Below are 18,540 nucleotides of genomic sequence, written 5' to 3' on the forward strand. Positions count from 1 at the left end.
GGGGGTAATAATAGTATTAATGAATATAAAATTGAATTTTTTATATTGTTTGTAAGTTAATTTGATTCAAGCTTTGTTTACATAACTATTAATTCTTACCTCTGTATCTCACTTGTAATTTAACTTCCAACATTCAAAATTTGGTCAATCATTCAAAATGCACAAATAAATCATTTTCATTGTGAAAAATTAAAAGAAAATTTTGATCTCAAATCTTGTCTATAGGTTCCTTTAAGACAGAAGGTAGAAATTTTGGCAACTGTTTGTAAACCGTCATACTATAGACCACCTTGGTTTAGTGCGTCTAATGCATTATTAGTCTTAAAAATATACAGAGAGCATGAACACGTCTGGCAGTTACCATGGTTACATGAATTAGAAGCAAACTCTCTTCTAGTGGAGTATATTTCAGTAATCGCAAAATCTGATAGTAATTCTGTTCTAGGCAGGTCATTTTGTTCGTCATGTCTTCATTCTCAGAAAATAATGACGTTATGTCCTCATTCTCAGAATATAATGATGTCATGTCTTCATTCTCAGAATATAATGACGTCATATCCTCATTCTCAGAATATAATGACGTCATGTCCTCATTCTCAGAATATAATGACGTTATGGCCTCATTCTCAGAATATAATGACGTCATGGCCTCATTCTCAGAATATAATGACATCATGTCCTCATTCTCAGAATATAATGACGTCATATCCTCATTCTCAGAATATAATGACTTCCTTCTCTCTGGTGTTTGTGTCAACAACTCCTTCGATTTATCATGGCATTGACTTATATGTATGTACAAGAATATTTATGCTAAATAAACTTTATAAACTTTACATGTATCATGTGTATTGTTCTTTATATTATAGATTGATGTCAAATTGTAGTTTCAAAATGATACTGGAGAGCTGTTTAAGTTAGTAATCAAATACTATGATGTAAATACTAGACCAAATGACCATAATATAGCAGTGAATCATGATTTTTTGAAAGATACAATCTCGTAACTGCAGCGATGTGTGCATACAAATTGAGTAACGCGCATTAGCGCGTTATGAAAATTTGTGTGCACACATCGCTGCAGTAATGAGACTGTATCTTTCAAAAAATCATTTTTTATTGCTTATATTTACATTTCTTTAACTTCTTGCCCTGTCTGCAAATGTGATGTATACCTTAAAATTCCTATCTTATTCCAAGGTAAGTTCATATAATGGAAGAGGCACCGTAACAGCCACAAGCGGGAACTTTGATTTTCACTTGTGACGTTGCAGTTAACAGCGTTTGTGACGTTATAATAAAACTCGTTATTTTAACTTTTGAGTACCCTGTGTGTATTACAGTGTTATAACTGCCGTAGCTTTCAACACACTTTACAAGCAAAAAATATGTGGAATGTAAATATTTAGCATTACCAGTAATGCCATCTAATAAAATTCAAAACCATATATAAAATAGTAATTTGGCAATTTTGATAGTGGTTATATAGAGAATAATACATACCCTTTTCCATATCACATCCTGTATCAGCCCAAGACTCCAATATCAGCCCGAGGGCCGAAGGCCTGAGGGATGTATTGGTCGAGGGCTGATACAGGTTGTGATATGGAAAAAGGGTATTTATTATTATATTTATTACATAATTAGTAATAGATTATGTAAAAAGGCATCAACTTGAACAAATTGAATTTAAATAATATTTGAAAGTAGTCTGTACATGTATTAAATAAAAATATGAGTTCTTCTTGTTTTAACAAACATGAAGCTACAGAAAGGAATTTCTTCAGGTTTTAAAAGTTGACTGCTTTAAAACATTTGCTAGCATTTGAAGTTTTCAACTGCACTTACAAATGTCGACTGTAACTGGAAATGTTTTATTTTTCTGTAAACATGCAAAAAATGCCGAAGCGAAAAAAGGCAGAGGAGTTCCGCAAGGGGTGCTATGCGGATCCGTATCAGCCCTGGAGGGCTGATAACCTGTATCAGCCCCGGAGGCCGATACGGATTTTGTGATGTCATCTGTATCACATGTGCAAAAAACCTGTATTTATTACTAAGTATGTAATAATATATTAAACCCCATTTTCAATAAATCATCAAGTCTTTTGATACCACAGAATTGTTGCTCTCAATGAGATTTCTGGGTAGCCGGGTTTGCTCAATGACATTTCTAGGTAGCCGGGTTTGCTCAAGGACATCTCTAAGTAGTCGGGGTTTGCTCAATGAGATTTCTAAGTGGTCGGAGTTTACTCAATGAGATCTCTATGAAGTCGGAGTTTGCTCAATTAGATCTCTAAGTAGTCGGGAGTTTGCTCAATGAGATTTCTACGAAGTCGGGGGTTTGCTTATTGAGATTTTTAAGTAGTCGAGTTTGCTCAGTGAGATTTTTAAGTAGTCGGGGGTTTGCTCATTGAGATTTTTAAGTAGTCGGGGTTTGCTCAATGAGACTTTTAAGTAGTCGGGGTTTGCTCAATAGGATATCTATGTAGTCGGGGTTTGCTCAGTGATATATCTAAGTAGTCAGGGTTTGCTCATTGAGATTTCTAAGTAGTCGGGGGTTTGCTCAATGAGATTTTAAGTAGCCGTGTTTGCTCAAAGACATTTCTAAGTAGATAGGCTTTGCTCAATGAGATTTATACGTTGTCGGGGTTTGATGTAAAGTAGAAAGCGGAAGACATGTTCGTGAATGTTTAATTAGGCTTTGCACACGCAAAATGAGATTATATTTACATTTTCAACAGTCTTTCTCTGTGATAATATTACGAATCAATTTTGAAACTTAAGCCCAATAATATCATAAAAGATGAGTGACCCAAATGGGCGTGTCTTATAGCATAACCGAAAACGGTATTGGCTGCGGCGCGTAGTAATACATAGCCATAATTGATCAGACGTAGTATGTTTCTTGACAGACCAAATGGTATACCCTGTTGAGTAACCCAGCAATCTATTAAAAACTCCACAGATATTTTTCATTCCCCGCAAACTTAGTAAAAAAAAACAAGTTTGAATGTGCATATTTAGGTAGCATAGCAGTTTCGTTGGAATTATGGATAATCCAATTCAGATGAAACTATCGATTTTGTTTCATTTTTATTGGTCAGCCTACAGTGCACTTAGATTGCAAGTATCTTTTTAAATATTCTTCTATTCTAGAAATTATATGCATCATATATTGATTCTACTCATATGTTCAAATTTTATAATGTCAATTAAACTATCTTAGATAAAATAGTAATTAAAAGGAAAAATGATATATTCACAGAGTTTAGTATGGGACTATATTTTGTGGCGGAAATGTTTTTAAGAAGAAAATGAACATTTTTTTATAACTCAGTTGTTTTAAAGTATCGTCACTTTAGCTTCCTTATTTTCAGTGCAAACAAAATTTCGAGTTATTTTTTGTATTGGGATATTTTCATATTGTTACGAAAAACATAATTTTACAATTTTTCAATATTTCTATCGACACGTATTGGCAAATTTAACATATATTTCATAAAAGTCAAGAAAAAATGAATTCCAATTTTTGCCTTAAATCAGCTTATTTCATGCCATATCTCAAATTTTACATAATAGACCCATGCTTTTTTTTCATTTATTTTCTGAAATTTTAAGATTTTTCTGACAATTTTATCATAAATTAAGGAAAAAGTTTGAGACTTTTAAATAATTTCATTACATGTTGAATTGGTATTGGATAAAAATAGCGTTTTATCAGTGCAAAAAGGTCAAAATATCAATTAAGTGAACAAAATTTAACATTGTTCTTCATGATAATTTTAATTTATTTTAAATAGTATAAATTTGTATTTGATGCCATGGTTCATTCTCATAATAAAATATAGAGGGAAAAGCGATTTATGTGCAATCTGCACTTTCAGTGCAGAAAGGTCAAATTCAGTATTTAAGGTATTCCATCCATAACTAAGGAGAATTAACAATTTTGTGTGATCTATACTATATCAAATACGTATTTTAAAGCTATTATGAGGCTGACATAAACCAAACTCGAGTGTATGTATGTATTCAATTGAATTAACTTTTCGCACTTAAAACTTTTCTAAAGAGTTGTCTGCCCTTTAGGAAAATTAAAAAAAAAAAGTCATTTTCTGAAAATATTTATGGTTAACTATATGAATTAGTTTAGCATATTTGGAGAGAGGGAAGCTTTTGCGATTTTGTATCAAGAGAAATGTGAGAAAATTACTTGTAGTACATACTAGTTAATGAAATATATAAAAAAAATGCATTTTTCCCATAGACTTCAAAGTTAGCTTCAACATACAATAAATTTATTAAAATTAATTGTTTTAAAGATTTCAAAGGTGAATCTTTATTATTTAATAAAGTCCTTAAAATCACATTAAGATTTTAGTGATCAAACTTACAATCTATTAAATATGACATATGATAGTTATGGATGGACTACCTTAATACGCCAAATTAAGCAAAAAGACCCTAAAATTTTGTTTTGAATTTTAGTTAAGCTATGTGTGTAGATTTTTAAAAAATACTTTAGAAAAAAACTTATCATTGTGTTAAATCATTCAAATACAACAGTTCTCCCACTAAAAAGGTATGATGAATCGACACCCCTCATCTAATTTCTTTTCGCACTCCAACTGCACCACTTGTGTTTAATATGGCGAAATCAAATTTTTATTGGAAATTTTGGCAGAACTTTAAATATATGTACTACTACTAGTACGTCATCTCAATTCTTGTATGTTTATATCTCCTGGAGATCAAAATGCCATTGTTATGCCATTGTTATGGAATATTTTGTAAATATGTAACCTGGTGATCTCCAATTTTTCCATGTATTGTTAACATAATTTAACGACAAGAAACTCGAAGATAGAACCGGAATGATAATTGTTGAGTGGTTTTTGCATTATTGGCATACTCAAAGATAAATAGTTTGGCATACACTTATTAAAAAATATATTGGGAGGTTTCGTAAATAGGCCTTGGATCTGGAGATTTTCTTTGAATTTTTCAAAGGTAGGAACTTTTTGAATTAATCCATGATTTATATTTTAGCTTGGATCGAACTTGTTTAATTAACACAGAGCCCTATCGAAGGTCGTATCAATCGTTGAGTGTAAAATCCAGAAAAAAAGAGTACATGAAATAACTAATGCTCTTTGTATGTTTTGTTAAAGCTAAAAAGTATTTGCTTTGCATCAGTAAAACAAAAAAATTATAACATTTTTTTTATTGAAAATCATGGCTTAACTTAAAAATCAAATAATCAATAAAAAAATTTTCATTAATATTTAAAAGCTTTTAAATTCAACCCGACAAGTCGACATGGAAACGCATATAAAAATCGAATGTATGCTGTAATTAAAGAAATACATCTATGACGAGACAACGTGTTAAAAAATCAAGCCAACAAATCACGATAAAAAGAGGAGAGATTTTTGGGGAAAGAAAACTGTATTCCAATATATGAGAAGATAACTACAAAGAATATTGGTTTTGGACAAAATGTTTGACGAGGGTGCGTCTTGCAAATTATTCCTGCTGTTTGTTTTATTCGCTTGCGATACATCTGCAATTTCGCTATCGAGTAATTTTGTTTATGATGGTGACGTTCAGTATGAAGACAGCAATAACACTCTATCAGAAGTCTCTATGCCGCCCGGACAGGCATCAACCATCAGTTGTTGCATTAACTGTTTAATGAACACAAGTTGCAAGGCCGTAGAAATATGCTCAACTCCGTCAGAGAACAAATGTCGGCTGAGTAAGGGACTAACAAATACCACAGGGACTGCAGCTGGTGCGACGTGCAAACGATATAAAATGGTGAGCATATTTTTATAATTTATCAACAAAATATTTGTTTAACTTAGACTGACATGTACTACGCTTTTCCTTATGCACACATTATGAAAGCATAACTGAATTTAATTCACAGTGAACATGAAAGAAGAGAGAGAGAGAGAGAGAGAGAGAGAGAGAGAGAGAGAGAGAGAGAGAGAGAGAGAGAGAGAGAGAGAGAGAGAGAGAGAGAGAGTATTTAGGGTATCAAATAAAAGTTAGGTTCCATCTCTTCCATTTTTTTCATTGTTACCACTTTTATAAACAGTTGCGTTTCATGAAAGAGTTTAAGTAATGTAAACTTAGAAAATCGGACACTTAACTGTTTCTCAGTTTCCCATTTTGTGTAAATTGTTTTTTTTATTAACGTTTTCAAATGATACTTAAGATATCCCTGTTTTTAGAGAGTTCTCTTTGATGTTTGAAATACAAAATCACATTTTTTTATATAAGCAATGTTAACATTTTTTGAGAAATGATTCAACAGAAACCACTGTTCATTTTTTATATTTCCTCCTCTATGTGACATAGGTACGTATTTTTGATATAGTTTTAATTATCCAATTTAAGGACGCCGAGTGGTCGAATCTGCCTTAACCTTGACCTATGATATTTTTGGCCAAAACATTTTGATTTAGTATAGAAAAAATCAAAATATTTAAGCTATGAAACTTTATCTCTATACAGCGTTTTTTGTCCAAAGGAGGTACAGTAAAACTCGGTTAGTACGAACACGGATATAGCGAATTCTCAAATATAGCGAACTATTTTTGAGTCCCCGGTAAAATTATTAACAAATCTTTGCAAAATTTTACGATTATAACGAATTCGGATATAAAAAATTTACTTATATATTAAACCGATTTTGAGTCCCGTAGAGGTAAATAATATCGAAAGGACTATATATGATATGGGCCTAAAATGGCCCCCTAAAATGAACATCATCATTTTACTGTAATTCTTTGATTTTTAGTACAGATATATATATGTATATGTGATGTGTTTACATAATATTCATTTTGATTCAAGTGCCCACAATTTAGAAATATGACATCATAAAGACAACCTTTTCTCGCCATTTTTGCATTTTTAGCATAAAACAGCTTGTTTTCAAGCAGTTTTTTCTTTCAGAAAACATAGAGTGCATGCTTGAACAAACAAAATAATTTAATCAGAGATGTATCTTGCCAAGACTAATAAGTGACAAAAAAATCTATCTTGTTCAAGCATGCTCTATGTTTCCCATTCGTAAAAAGATAAGAAAAATATCAGTTTTTGACTGATTTTGATTGAATTCTAAAATAGCGTCACTTCTGACGTCATACATTGCCAGTGAGTGCAAACAAATCAAATAAATATATGAAAAATATATTTTATATCAACTCATCTAAAAAATAAGTTAACTTTTTATTCTACCCGAAACACTTCAAAAATGACGAATTATGGTGGCCAAATTTAACTCATATCATATATATATATATATATATATATATATATATATATATATATATATATATATATATATATATATATATATATATATATATATATATAGTTCTTTAACACTTTCATAACGAATTCTGTACAGTGTAAAAAAGTTTGCACATTAACCAAATAGCATAATAGTTTGAATGAATTTATTTTCATATAAATTTTTCGACTCACAATTCGATTATTAAAGTAATGTATTTTTATTCTAAGCCTCAATTAGCAAAAAGTATAGCCTGGTGAAAGAAAACATGTATAAAGTGAATTTGCTATAGATATTATTACGAATTCGTTATACGAGTATAACGAATTACGAATATAACGAAGTTAAATCGTTGCTCCCTAGGACTTTGCTATCACCAAGTTTAACTGTATCAAAATGGTACGACTGTTATGCCCTCTTAAAGTTTTAAATTGCAAATAAATAAACACTTATTTGAACGATTGTGTTTAATTTAATTGTGGAATATTTTCTATTCCATACCATTTTATACAGTAACTGAGAGATAAATGTATAGCACCATCAATATTCAGTATTTCACTCCAAATTGTTTTACCTGTTGTCACAGAGGTACCTAAAATATTGCAGTTGAACTTAACATTTCAAGACACAATCATTATTGAGTTGTCTTTGTACTTTATAATGTACGTTATGTTAGAATGAATAATGCTTGCACTTTTTTGAAATTAATCTTCGCATTTGAATAAATACCACAAAAATATCAAACCTAAAAAATAGTACCATCTTCGTCAAGTCTATCATTTACATGCCTGATTAAATGATTTCCGCAATTTGTCTTATTTGCTTAAATCTGTACACAGTTGATCTCTCGTATATTAATTAATACTGAGAATTTCATAATTATATTGTACTTTTAGTATTTATGAAATGAGAGAGAGAGAGAGAGAGAGAGAGAGAGAGATGTTTTATATTTAAAATTATTTAACATAGAAATATCTTCTATACCTTTTATAAAAAGGTATTGATTTTGATGCTCTTAAATTCGTTGATGTACTGGACATTAACCAGATTATTAAATCAATTTCGCTAGGTGATGAATGCTACTACATTGATTATTCGACTATGTTCATTAGATCTCTAATCCAAACCCGTTAAAGGATATTTCTTTTCATCTACATCCATGTAGATGAAAAGACATTTCCTAAATCAGATTATCAAGATCTTAGAGGAAATTCCTCTTTTTATGTTTAATGAATACTTTAAAAACATTGTATATATAAGGAACCCTTTTTTAAATTATATGTTCCAAATGCAAATATTAGTGAACCTTGTTTAATTACTTAACAGAAAGTTCACGGTTCCGTTTGTCGCTTACAATCAAGATTGCATTTTATATATTTTAGTCAAAGATTTTTCAGTAACTATTTTTCGCTGATATTTGAAATTTTAACACATTCTTTGATTAGGCATGCCATATGCCAAATTATATATTTATCTAAATAGTGTATTTGCTACACAAATTTATACACACTTTTAAATACAAAATAATCTTTCGTTGTTTTCTGTCAAAAGTCGATTTACTCGTGGAAAGAAATGAAAATACAAAACTTAAATAGTTAACTGTAAAAGTCATTCATTGATGTATGAAACAAAAATAAAAATCTTTTTTTACATAAGTTTAGTTGTTTCAGTGTATTTTCATCGTACGCCATATTTCAATATAATTAGAATCGGTTATTCAACGAAGCAATTCTAGATCTTTCTCTGTTCGTTTAATTTTTGCGGGGATGTAGGTGATGCCCGTTCCAAAAATATCATCCATTATATTCAAACTTGGGATGTACGGATCACAAGCAGGACACTTTATCCATTCGGCTACTCACGTTACATGTTGCTGTCGATAAAATCCTTTCCAAAAAAAAAAAATAATAATAATAATAAAAAACTAGATACGACCTCGTTACGAGTAACGAGTAGGTCTTCCGTCCGAATTTTTTTTTGTTATTTTAAATGATACCATGAAATATTGATACAATTTCATATTTAACCCCCCCCCCCCCCCCCCAAAAAAAATAAATTAAAATATTGGATAAAAATCTCTAATTACGTCAAACATGGGCCTGACGATGAGTTTTTTCAAACCGATAATGTAGTGTTCAACAACTTTGATTCTATAATGCATAACAAAATATTTATCGTTTTTAAGTTATTCGTAATAGACTTTACGAGTCTCTTGGTCCCTAATTAAAGGGGCCAGCCCCTTTTTCTTGATTTTATTGGAAAGAACTTTTGATTATCTACCACTTTTTTTATATATTATTTAACAAAATGTCAACTGATAAAAAGATACAGATCAAAACGTATGACAATTTTGAATGAAAATTCGTACCCAATTTTTGTGCCTAGGCGAGCTCCATGAAATGGCGCCACTGGCGTAAAACAATATAATAGTGCACAACTTCAAACTATAGACTACCTATCCTGAAAATTTCGTATTCATATCTTTAATAGTTTCTGAGATCAGCTCTGCACAAAATAGGTCGTAAAAAGATAGAAAATCCGCCGTTACTCGGTACCGGAAGTGACGATTTCAAAATTTCAAAAAACGTCTAGAATTATGACCTCTGGCAATCATCGGTGAAAAAATGGTCCAAATCGGCTGAATAGTTTTTGAGAAATCGCGTGCACAAAATTTGTGGAAGAAAATAATAAGAAGAAACAGTGCGAAAACAATAAGGTCTTCCGTTGGAAACGGAAGACCTTAATAAACAAAATACAAACAAGCAGAAAAAGGTCGTCATGGCATGACAAAATGAAAAAATAACACATTTGTGTAATCAAACATTTTAGAATTAAACTATTGCCATGAACAAAGCCAAATATTTAAAAATCGGTGTACAATTTGAATGCGAGACATTTGTACAATTTAAAAACTAATTGAAATGTTTAAAAAACATAAATACTGCATTTATCTTCAACATTTCATTGTAGGCCACAATATTACCTCATAGAATTAGAAGGAACACGAATGAATTTTGCGCGCGCCGCTTCATTCATTGTCAAACATTTTCTATTTTTCTGTATTCAATCTGATCATCGTGCATAATTTATGACACATGTTCTAATAATTTGTTTTATCGAAAACTACCAGCCACAATGAAATAAGTGCTGAAATTGCATTTCAAGGATTTAAAGTAAATGAATTGATATCTTAGAAGAATGAACAGTGATCTATTGTGTTGGTGTTTGATTTATATTGATTTTAGATAAAAATATTTTCCCCCAAAAGTTTAGCTTTAGGAAGATATAATGCATATATGAAATATGAGAAATACGTGACTGTAATGTGATTTAAACATTTTTGCCATATGTGTTTGATTTGATTTTTCATAAAAAGCAATAATTCTATCTTTTCTATAACAGATAGTTTTTTGTTTAGAAATAAATTGTATGGAGCCGTTTTTGCGCTTGAATAACGGTTTTTTTGTTTGTTTTTATTACCTGTTGCAGAAAGACAAATGTGGAGGGGAGGGTTATCCTGGAAGTAACGGGAATTGTATATACGGTATGTAAAGATGCCATTTATGGTCAGTGATCTGTCAGTGTTAAAAGTCAGCAATAAATGACATATTTGTTTGAATTAACTTTTACTTTCACATAAAACCTTAAAATCCAATTATTTTAAGTTTTCGTAGAATGTATTTTTATGCCAAGTTAGCACAACTGGAAATAATGTCGACGGTGATATAAGAGTAACAAATTCTCTCTACTTATTCTTTCGAATAAGGTACACAGACATGATAAATAACGAATATAGGGAAGTATATTCATTGGTTTTAAACACTTTGTAATTACTGAGTTTTTCTTTAGTTGGTAACGTAATGTTAAACGTTTCATATTAAATCATTCCTTCTTGAAAGATGGCTGCCAGTCCTGTGATTGTGTTGGGGTTCTCACGCATGCGTCAGGGGTGTACGGTATTACGATTGGTGGAAACAGCAAACTTGTTTACTGCTCTTTTGAAAACGGACTGTCATGGACAGTAAGTTTTATACTACTGCAAATCGATTTCATAGTTATAAATAAGTACATTTTGTAAACATGTATAACTTTTCAATAAAAGAATAATACAATAATAATTTAATTCTGGTTGTAACGCGCTTTCCGATTGGCTAAAAAATTATTTTATATCGTATAAAGAATGTTGCCTACGTCATAGTAAGACTAACGTCAAAAACGTATCAATACGCATGACGTTACGTTTGAATTTTGTACAATTTACGTCATTTTAAAGGTCAAATGGCCGTTTTTATCTACAATGAAGAGTAGAAAAATTAAATTGTAAGCAATGAATTCAATATTTATTAGTTTTATACGATATAAAAAGGTTTGAAACAGTTTACGCTTTTTTATAAACCGCTTCGCGGTTTATAAAGCGTAAACTGCCAAACCATTTTATATCGTATAGAACAAATAAATTTTCGTCAAATGAATTCGAAGAAGTTCTACAATGCTTCACTGATTGTAATTTGGTTAAGCATTGAATGCTATTTTGAATGTCGTCGGTCCTATAACACACCGAGCGGTGCAGACAAATTATCAAACTGCGCTAACGCTCGGTATTCATCAAAGATTCAATGCTTATATCTATATTTTCATACTGATATCCGTTTGTATGAAATATTGGGTATCGTCGGTATAAAGCCATTATATACGCTCTTAGTCAAAGATTTATAACATACATGTACATGGAACAGCCATATTAACATACTATTTATATTGCGTTGACGACCTAAAATAAAGTGACATAAACTTGATTAAAAAAATTCTTTTTTATTGACGAAAAGATATAATTTGAAGATTATTTTTTATTAGTACATATCAAATTGATTAGGTAAGTTTAAACGTTTCAATTAATCTTACATTAAAACATATTCCTAAAACGCGTGATGACGTTTTTATTTCTGCTCCTGGCGCATGAATTAGCAAAGTGTTTTCCCAGGTAATTGAACGTCGCATACATCCAATGCAAACATTAGGGGAAATATACACTGAATGTAAATATTGTACAATGAAAACTTTGAACAGGAATGTAAACACAGTTATTTGTATACCCTGTTTTATCGCTAAATAGCGGAATACGTTATTGATATTTTATCTTGGATGAACAGGTCATTCAAAGAAGGGAAGACGGATCAGAGAATTTCAACAGAACTTGGACAGACTATGAATTAGGATTTGGTTCCCCGGCATCAGAGGTCTGGCTAGGTATTCATGTTTACTTTTTCCGTTTTTTCTTTTGAATGTTATGTGTATGTTATTACAAATTACAGCATTGTATCGAATGATTTAAAATAAAACCCCATAATGGAGAACCACACTGCCGTCGAGATCAAATGGTACTTGATTGTTAATCACTATAAAACGTCAAATCATTAGTTAATGCTACATGTTCATTGCAAAATTTTGTACTGGTCCTCCATTCGCTCACCTGATATTTTGCTTTAAATAATTGTCTAAAGATATTTCAGACTATTATTGAAATTAACAGAATTTCAACATGCGTGATATTAGGTAATTTTGACAAAAATTACTATTACCTTTGTTAATATGTTGAAGAAACATCACTGATATATTGCGATAAGTGTTATCTTGCTATCGTCATATTTCAATCCAATAATCAAGACGTATTAATAGCCTTAATAGTTCAATGGTCAACCAAAGAAGGTCAATTTCATATGGGAACGGAAGGTTGCCCATGATTTAAAAAAAAAACCTTATATTTATACTGAAATTCATTCGGCCATTAGGAAGTTTTTACAGAAGAACCAAAAAAAAAAAAAATCAATAACGCGTGTAATAACTTTCGTAGGAAACAAGTACACCCATCAACTGACCGCTGAGGGTCATGATTGAGTTAGAGGACTTCAGTGGTAATAAACGTTACGCCGAGTACAGCAGTTTCAGTTTGGCTGACGTCGCAGACAACTACAGGATTCAGGTCACTGGGTACACGGGGGATGCCGGTATGTGACATCATTATTCACGAAAATTTATCTTATTTTTAAAACGCACATGAAAGACCTTTATTCATTCCTGTGTTACCGATATTAACTATTCATTATGAGTGTTAGTTCCTATTATATTATAAGTTATTGGTTTGACTCCATATAAAGTGAAATTTTCGCCGAAATGCTGTAATCGGCATATTTTGTGTTTAAAAAAGGGGTTTTATATTGTATTGTAGATTTAATAAATTTTAGATTTTTATTCCATTCATATAAGGAGTTCAGGTTAATCAGCATAATTGTAAGAACTTTTTATTCATAGTGAAAAGTCTTAATGGTGCAACGGGAGGCAAACAATGTGTAGTGATTTTGTACAATCACTTTGTAAAGATAATGCATCATAAAATGTCGTTTTTGTGTTCTAGAGATTTAAGAAAAATGTTTAAAACGAGCGTTTAAAAAAGTGCATAAAGATATGCAGTATATTTTGAACCGATGATAACTGCACATTTATAATTCGCATGAAAAAAACGTACTAGACATTCATTTTCTGTGTTGCTGTGATTGGTTGAAAGTTAAAATTAACTCCCAGGAATGCATTCGGTACTTGATTATTTGTAGGGGACAGTTTTTCAGGACCCTGTACTAAATGCAATAATGGTATGCCTTTTTCTACATACGACCGGGATAATGACAATGCACCGAACGACGTGTATTATGGGCATTGTGCCCAGTGGGCAAAAGGCGGGTGGTGGTTTAACGCCTGCCACAGAAGTAACCTGAACGGGTGGTATGGAGACAGCAGCTACGCCCAAGGCATCACGTGGGAAGCCTGGAAAGGGTTCTACGATTCACTGAAATCTTCAACCATGAAAATCAGAAAATTGTGAAAAGAATCATCAGATTTAATTGTTGATTTTTTTTAAAGAAAAGTGATTAAACTTTTTATGTTGCAACAGGCACTGTAGGTTTTTATTGATCATTGCATCGTCGTCCTGGATCTTTATAGTATTTCGAACAATATAGATTTTAAATTTTCAGTTGTTGTCGGGTTCTCAAATACGCTTTGTTAGTTTAATTCTACCCGTTTTTCCAAACTGGACTTAAAAACGTTGAAATAAATATACATTTATATTTGAGTAGGTGGTATTGTAATATTTTCCAAACCGAAAACACTTAATTGCTTTTTCTCAACGAACAATTGATAAAACTCTTGATCCAATAACGGTTTAAATATCAAATGCTTTCTTTTTAACCCACATAATTTTATAGTTCTCCAACTCAGTTTAAACGGACGTCACAGGAAAACACAATCATATAAATGGTGTTATATAAACCCTTACCTGTTAACTGAATGTTTTCATGACCATCTTTAGTTTTACCTTTTTTCAGCTAAGTGTCATTTCTCAGATTGATTTATCATTCAAAGTAGTCGAACTTTGAATATTTTTTTTAATTGTCAAGAATTATTATTCAAACATAAAATTTTGATATTCCGATATTATCTCTATTTCTCAAAGATTTTGACCACCAATAATATTTTCAGACATGCCAGACTCGCACACACTTATATACCGAACGTAGTTGAACAAATCAAAATTTGGATTAATATTAATGAGGTAGTCCCGAAGTCAGTAAACTGATTTGTGATTGGCTGTGAGTTCCCAGCGATGAACACCAGACAGCTTTCATTATCAAGTACGATTAAAATGTTTTGATATAAGTGTAACCCATTGTTGCATCAATATTTTAATCAACGATGAGTATTTCGTTGTAATTTTTCTACATTATTTTTTATTTAATCAAAGTTATGATTTGAATAATCGATTTCTTTTTGTAAAGTTGAAAATGTTATATCAAGGTAAAGTTGAAAAAGAAAAACAAACTTTTAATGACAAAACTATTCTCTTTTTACAAAATATGTCAAACTGTGAATTTGAAATGAACAAGAATAAGTAGAAAAACTCGCATGGCATACAAATTTGTCATTTTACACATACAGTCGGACTTAGCGACGAAAATCCACTTATATACATATAGATGTTTTTATCGAATGTTTATAATATATAGAAGGGTTGTAAAATTTGGATTGAAAATACTAATACTTTTGTATTGATTTTTTTTATCTTAATTAATATTATCCGAAACGTTGATGTAATGAAAATGATTTTTTGTCATAATTCAAACAAAAGTGTTATAATGGTGCCTACACCAGTATCGTTTACTTGTACATGTACTTTAAACTATGCATGAAGCCGAAGACAAAAGTAAGATTCGCTTGCGTATTCGAAGCAGTCAAGGTTTTGTTAAAAAACTTAAACTTTATTGCAAGAGCATCAAAAGAAATATATAAGCAGTTTAAAAAACCCCAGTACAATTCCTTTAAACATAATTCATTTTGGCTAAAATATACAATTTTGTGCTAAATTAAGGGAAATTGCGTTAAAAAAAATCAACTTTGATATATTCAAATCGGGTGAGAACATTTTTGGGAGTTGATTTTAATCAACTGTCCTATGCAGTTACTCTGGCAAACCGAAAGTAAAACAGTGTTTGGACCTAAGCACAAATCATCACCGCTGACAAGTCTTTAAGCTAGTTCTTGAATATAATAGAAAAATTCGATGTAATGTATGCTGAAGCATTGTTTTTCAAGGAAACTTATCTATAAACACTTTGAAAATAGTCAGATTTTATATAATACGAACATTTTAGATATTTTTGTAGTCTCATGTATTCCTACGCCAGAGTTCAATTTAGTCTCGTTCAACCAAACGCTTGGCTCTCTCCGTAAATCTCCGACAAACAGAGAAGCTCTCTTGCTTGTCGGATATTATCGGAGACAGCTGGGCGTCTGGTTAAACGAGACTGGAGTTCAACATCAATAGTGCTTGGATCCATACAATTTTTAGAAATGTTTCGATTACTAATACATAGTTCAAAATCTGTCTTTAAGTATTACACAACATGATTTATATGAGGTTTCTCTAAATTCTTGTCTGAAAAGTCTAATTAAAATTCCTATGATACAAAAGTGCGTAATTTAAATACAGACTAGAAACTAATTGCTACGCCAGATAAGTTGAGTTTAAAATGAACGATAATCGATAAAATCAACTTCCGTCAGTACTTCAGTACTTTGATTTTAAAAAATCACCATGCGATGGTGTTTTCTACAGAGAAAAAGATCTATAGGGAAGAAAGCAAAAAATTGGGAAGACGTATAAATTTGACGCACTTCCTACAAATTCACACATGATCTAGTCGTAAAGACTGATAACTATCGGGGCGACTCCTTACAAAACCAAGATTGTAAATGATTTAAATCTTTAAATGATTCATTTCTTTGCAAAACTTCCCACAAGAAATTTTATCAAACTATCTTAATTAGAAAAAAATTAGTCTCAGCCTTGTAAGAAAATATCTCTTCACAGGTTATTTTTTTTTTTTTAGATATCATATATATTTATTTTACATTAAAGACTTAAAATGAAACGCTGAATTCTTACAGTTATTTTCTGTAAAAGAATATACAAATTCTTACGATAAAGACATAAACCAGTTCTCCTGTCTTTAACGATATCTTCACCGCAGGTAAAATCCTACAGAAATGCAGAACCAAACATAAAACGAGAATTTTTGAATGGTCTTCAACTAAAATACACGAGTGGATTTTTAGCAGATATTTCCTTACCACAAAGTATTGTTTACAGAGAATCCCAGTTGAGACTGATAGTATTGTCTTCAGGAGACTAGTGGTTGCCCTGGACCCAGAACAACCAGGGACATGACAGGCTTTTTTAAAAAGCGTTACAGATCAGCTCATCGATACACTGTACGGCATATCGTCCGTATGATGCAAGAAAAGACCGACTGGTGATGCTGAACAACGTCTCTTTTCTATCATAGTAAGGTACCTCTTGTTTGTAGAAAAATGTCGGATCTCTGAAAGTCGGTTTTGAAGAGCGAATTAAAGCTGAGGTGCCTTGACCTTTGGAACATTGTTCCGTATACAGCAAAACTCGATTTAACGAGCATGAATATAGCGAATTTAAGGTTATAACGAAGTTTTATTTATGTCATAGCAAAAGACCCCTGACAAAAATTTCACGTATTTTATCATTTGTGTGACAAAATTCTCCTTTACATATTTCATTGAAGATAGATAAAATTTTATGATGTATTATTTTATATGGTTCATGTATTATTCAATTGAAACATAATACAGATTTTTAAAAAAATCGAAATAAAATAAAATAAAACAGTTATATTTTTTTCTAAATGAAGGTAATATTAATTTTATAACTAATGATAGTTTAAAACACTGTCCGCTGATTAATTTTTAACGAATTCGCCATAAGATTATGTACGAATTCGCTATTAACATATAACGAATTACGGCTATAACGAACCTTTTTCTATGGTCCCTTGAAATTTAAGTTTAAAAAGGACGCTGATGATGAAACAGACGACAGTTTTCATTGCAAATGGTTTTAGAACTGTTTAGAACTTTTTTGGCGTTCACACTATTAATAAGATTGATCAACGTAAGAGATTGTTGATAGATCTTTAATTTAAGATTAATTTAAGATCAATTAGATTTTAAAAGTCTTTAGTCTAATTACATTCTCATGATCTGTAATTGGTAGTGTTCTTGTTATATTATTTGTGTATGTCTTCTCATATATTATTCAACACTTTGTGCCTAAAAATATCAGTACTTGTTGACCATTATCTAATAATAAATAATTAGATGTTTACAGATCGAGTCTGGTAGACGATACATCGTTATATTCTACATCATTTTGTAAAGAGAGAATCGGGTAATTCCAATGCCTGTTTGCAAAGATATCGTTAAAAACCATCGACGTTTTTTCATTCCGTTTTAATTTTAGCTACTTTAGTTTTGATTTAGATACAAGACAATGACTAACTACATTGAAATACAATTACATTGTATGAACGGTATGCATATTCGTTAAGATAGATTCAGTCACTGAAATTTCATTTTTTGGAAATCATATGTACTAGTCTCCTCCTGGTTCGATCCATTCTTTTCAGGTTCTAACGTCATACGCTGACCCGTTTAACGTCATACGATGACCCGTTTTTATAAATCTTAATCTTACTATTATAAAAGATATATACTGAGAAAAACTTAGTGAGTTCATCTGGGCTTCAAGGACTCAAACAAGGTTCTTATTGCAGGGATATCAGGTAGTTAGGTTAAACATGTTTTTTCTGCCGAAT

The 18,540-nt window shown here is 31.2% G+C and overlaps 1 protein-coding gene across 1 annotated transcript; it reads left to right on the top strand.

Annotated features, from left to right (window-relative positions):
• Positions 1–5,347: 5,347 nt before the first annotated feature.
• Positions 5,348–13,186, top strand: LOC105345852 (fibrinogen alpha chain-like; the record flags this gene model as incomplete). The annotated part of the gene is made up of 5 exons (XM_020074328.3): positions 5,348–5,817; positions 10,793–10,847; positions 11,203–11,324; positions 12,454–12,550; positions 13,155–13,186. Coding segments are annotated over exons 1-5 (627 nt in total), but the record flags the coding sequence as incomplete, so codon positions are not given.
• Between the last annotated feature and the right edge of the window lie 5,354 nt (positions 13,187–18,540).

This window comes from Magallana gigas, chromosome 4 (genome assembly GCF_963853765.1).
Source record: "Magallana gigas chromosome 4, xbMagGiga1.1, whole genome shotgun sequence".
NCBI classification, from domain to species: domain Eukaryota; kingdom Metazoa; phylum Mollusca; class Bivalvia; order Ostreida; family Ostreidae; genus Magallana; species Magallana gigas.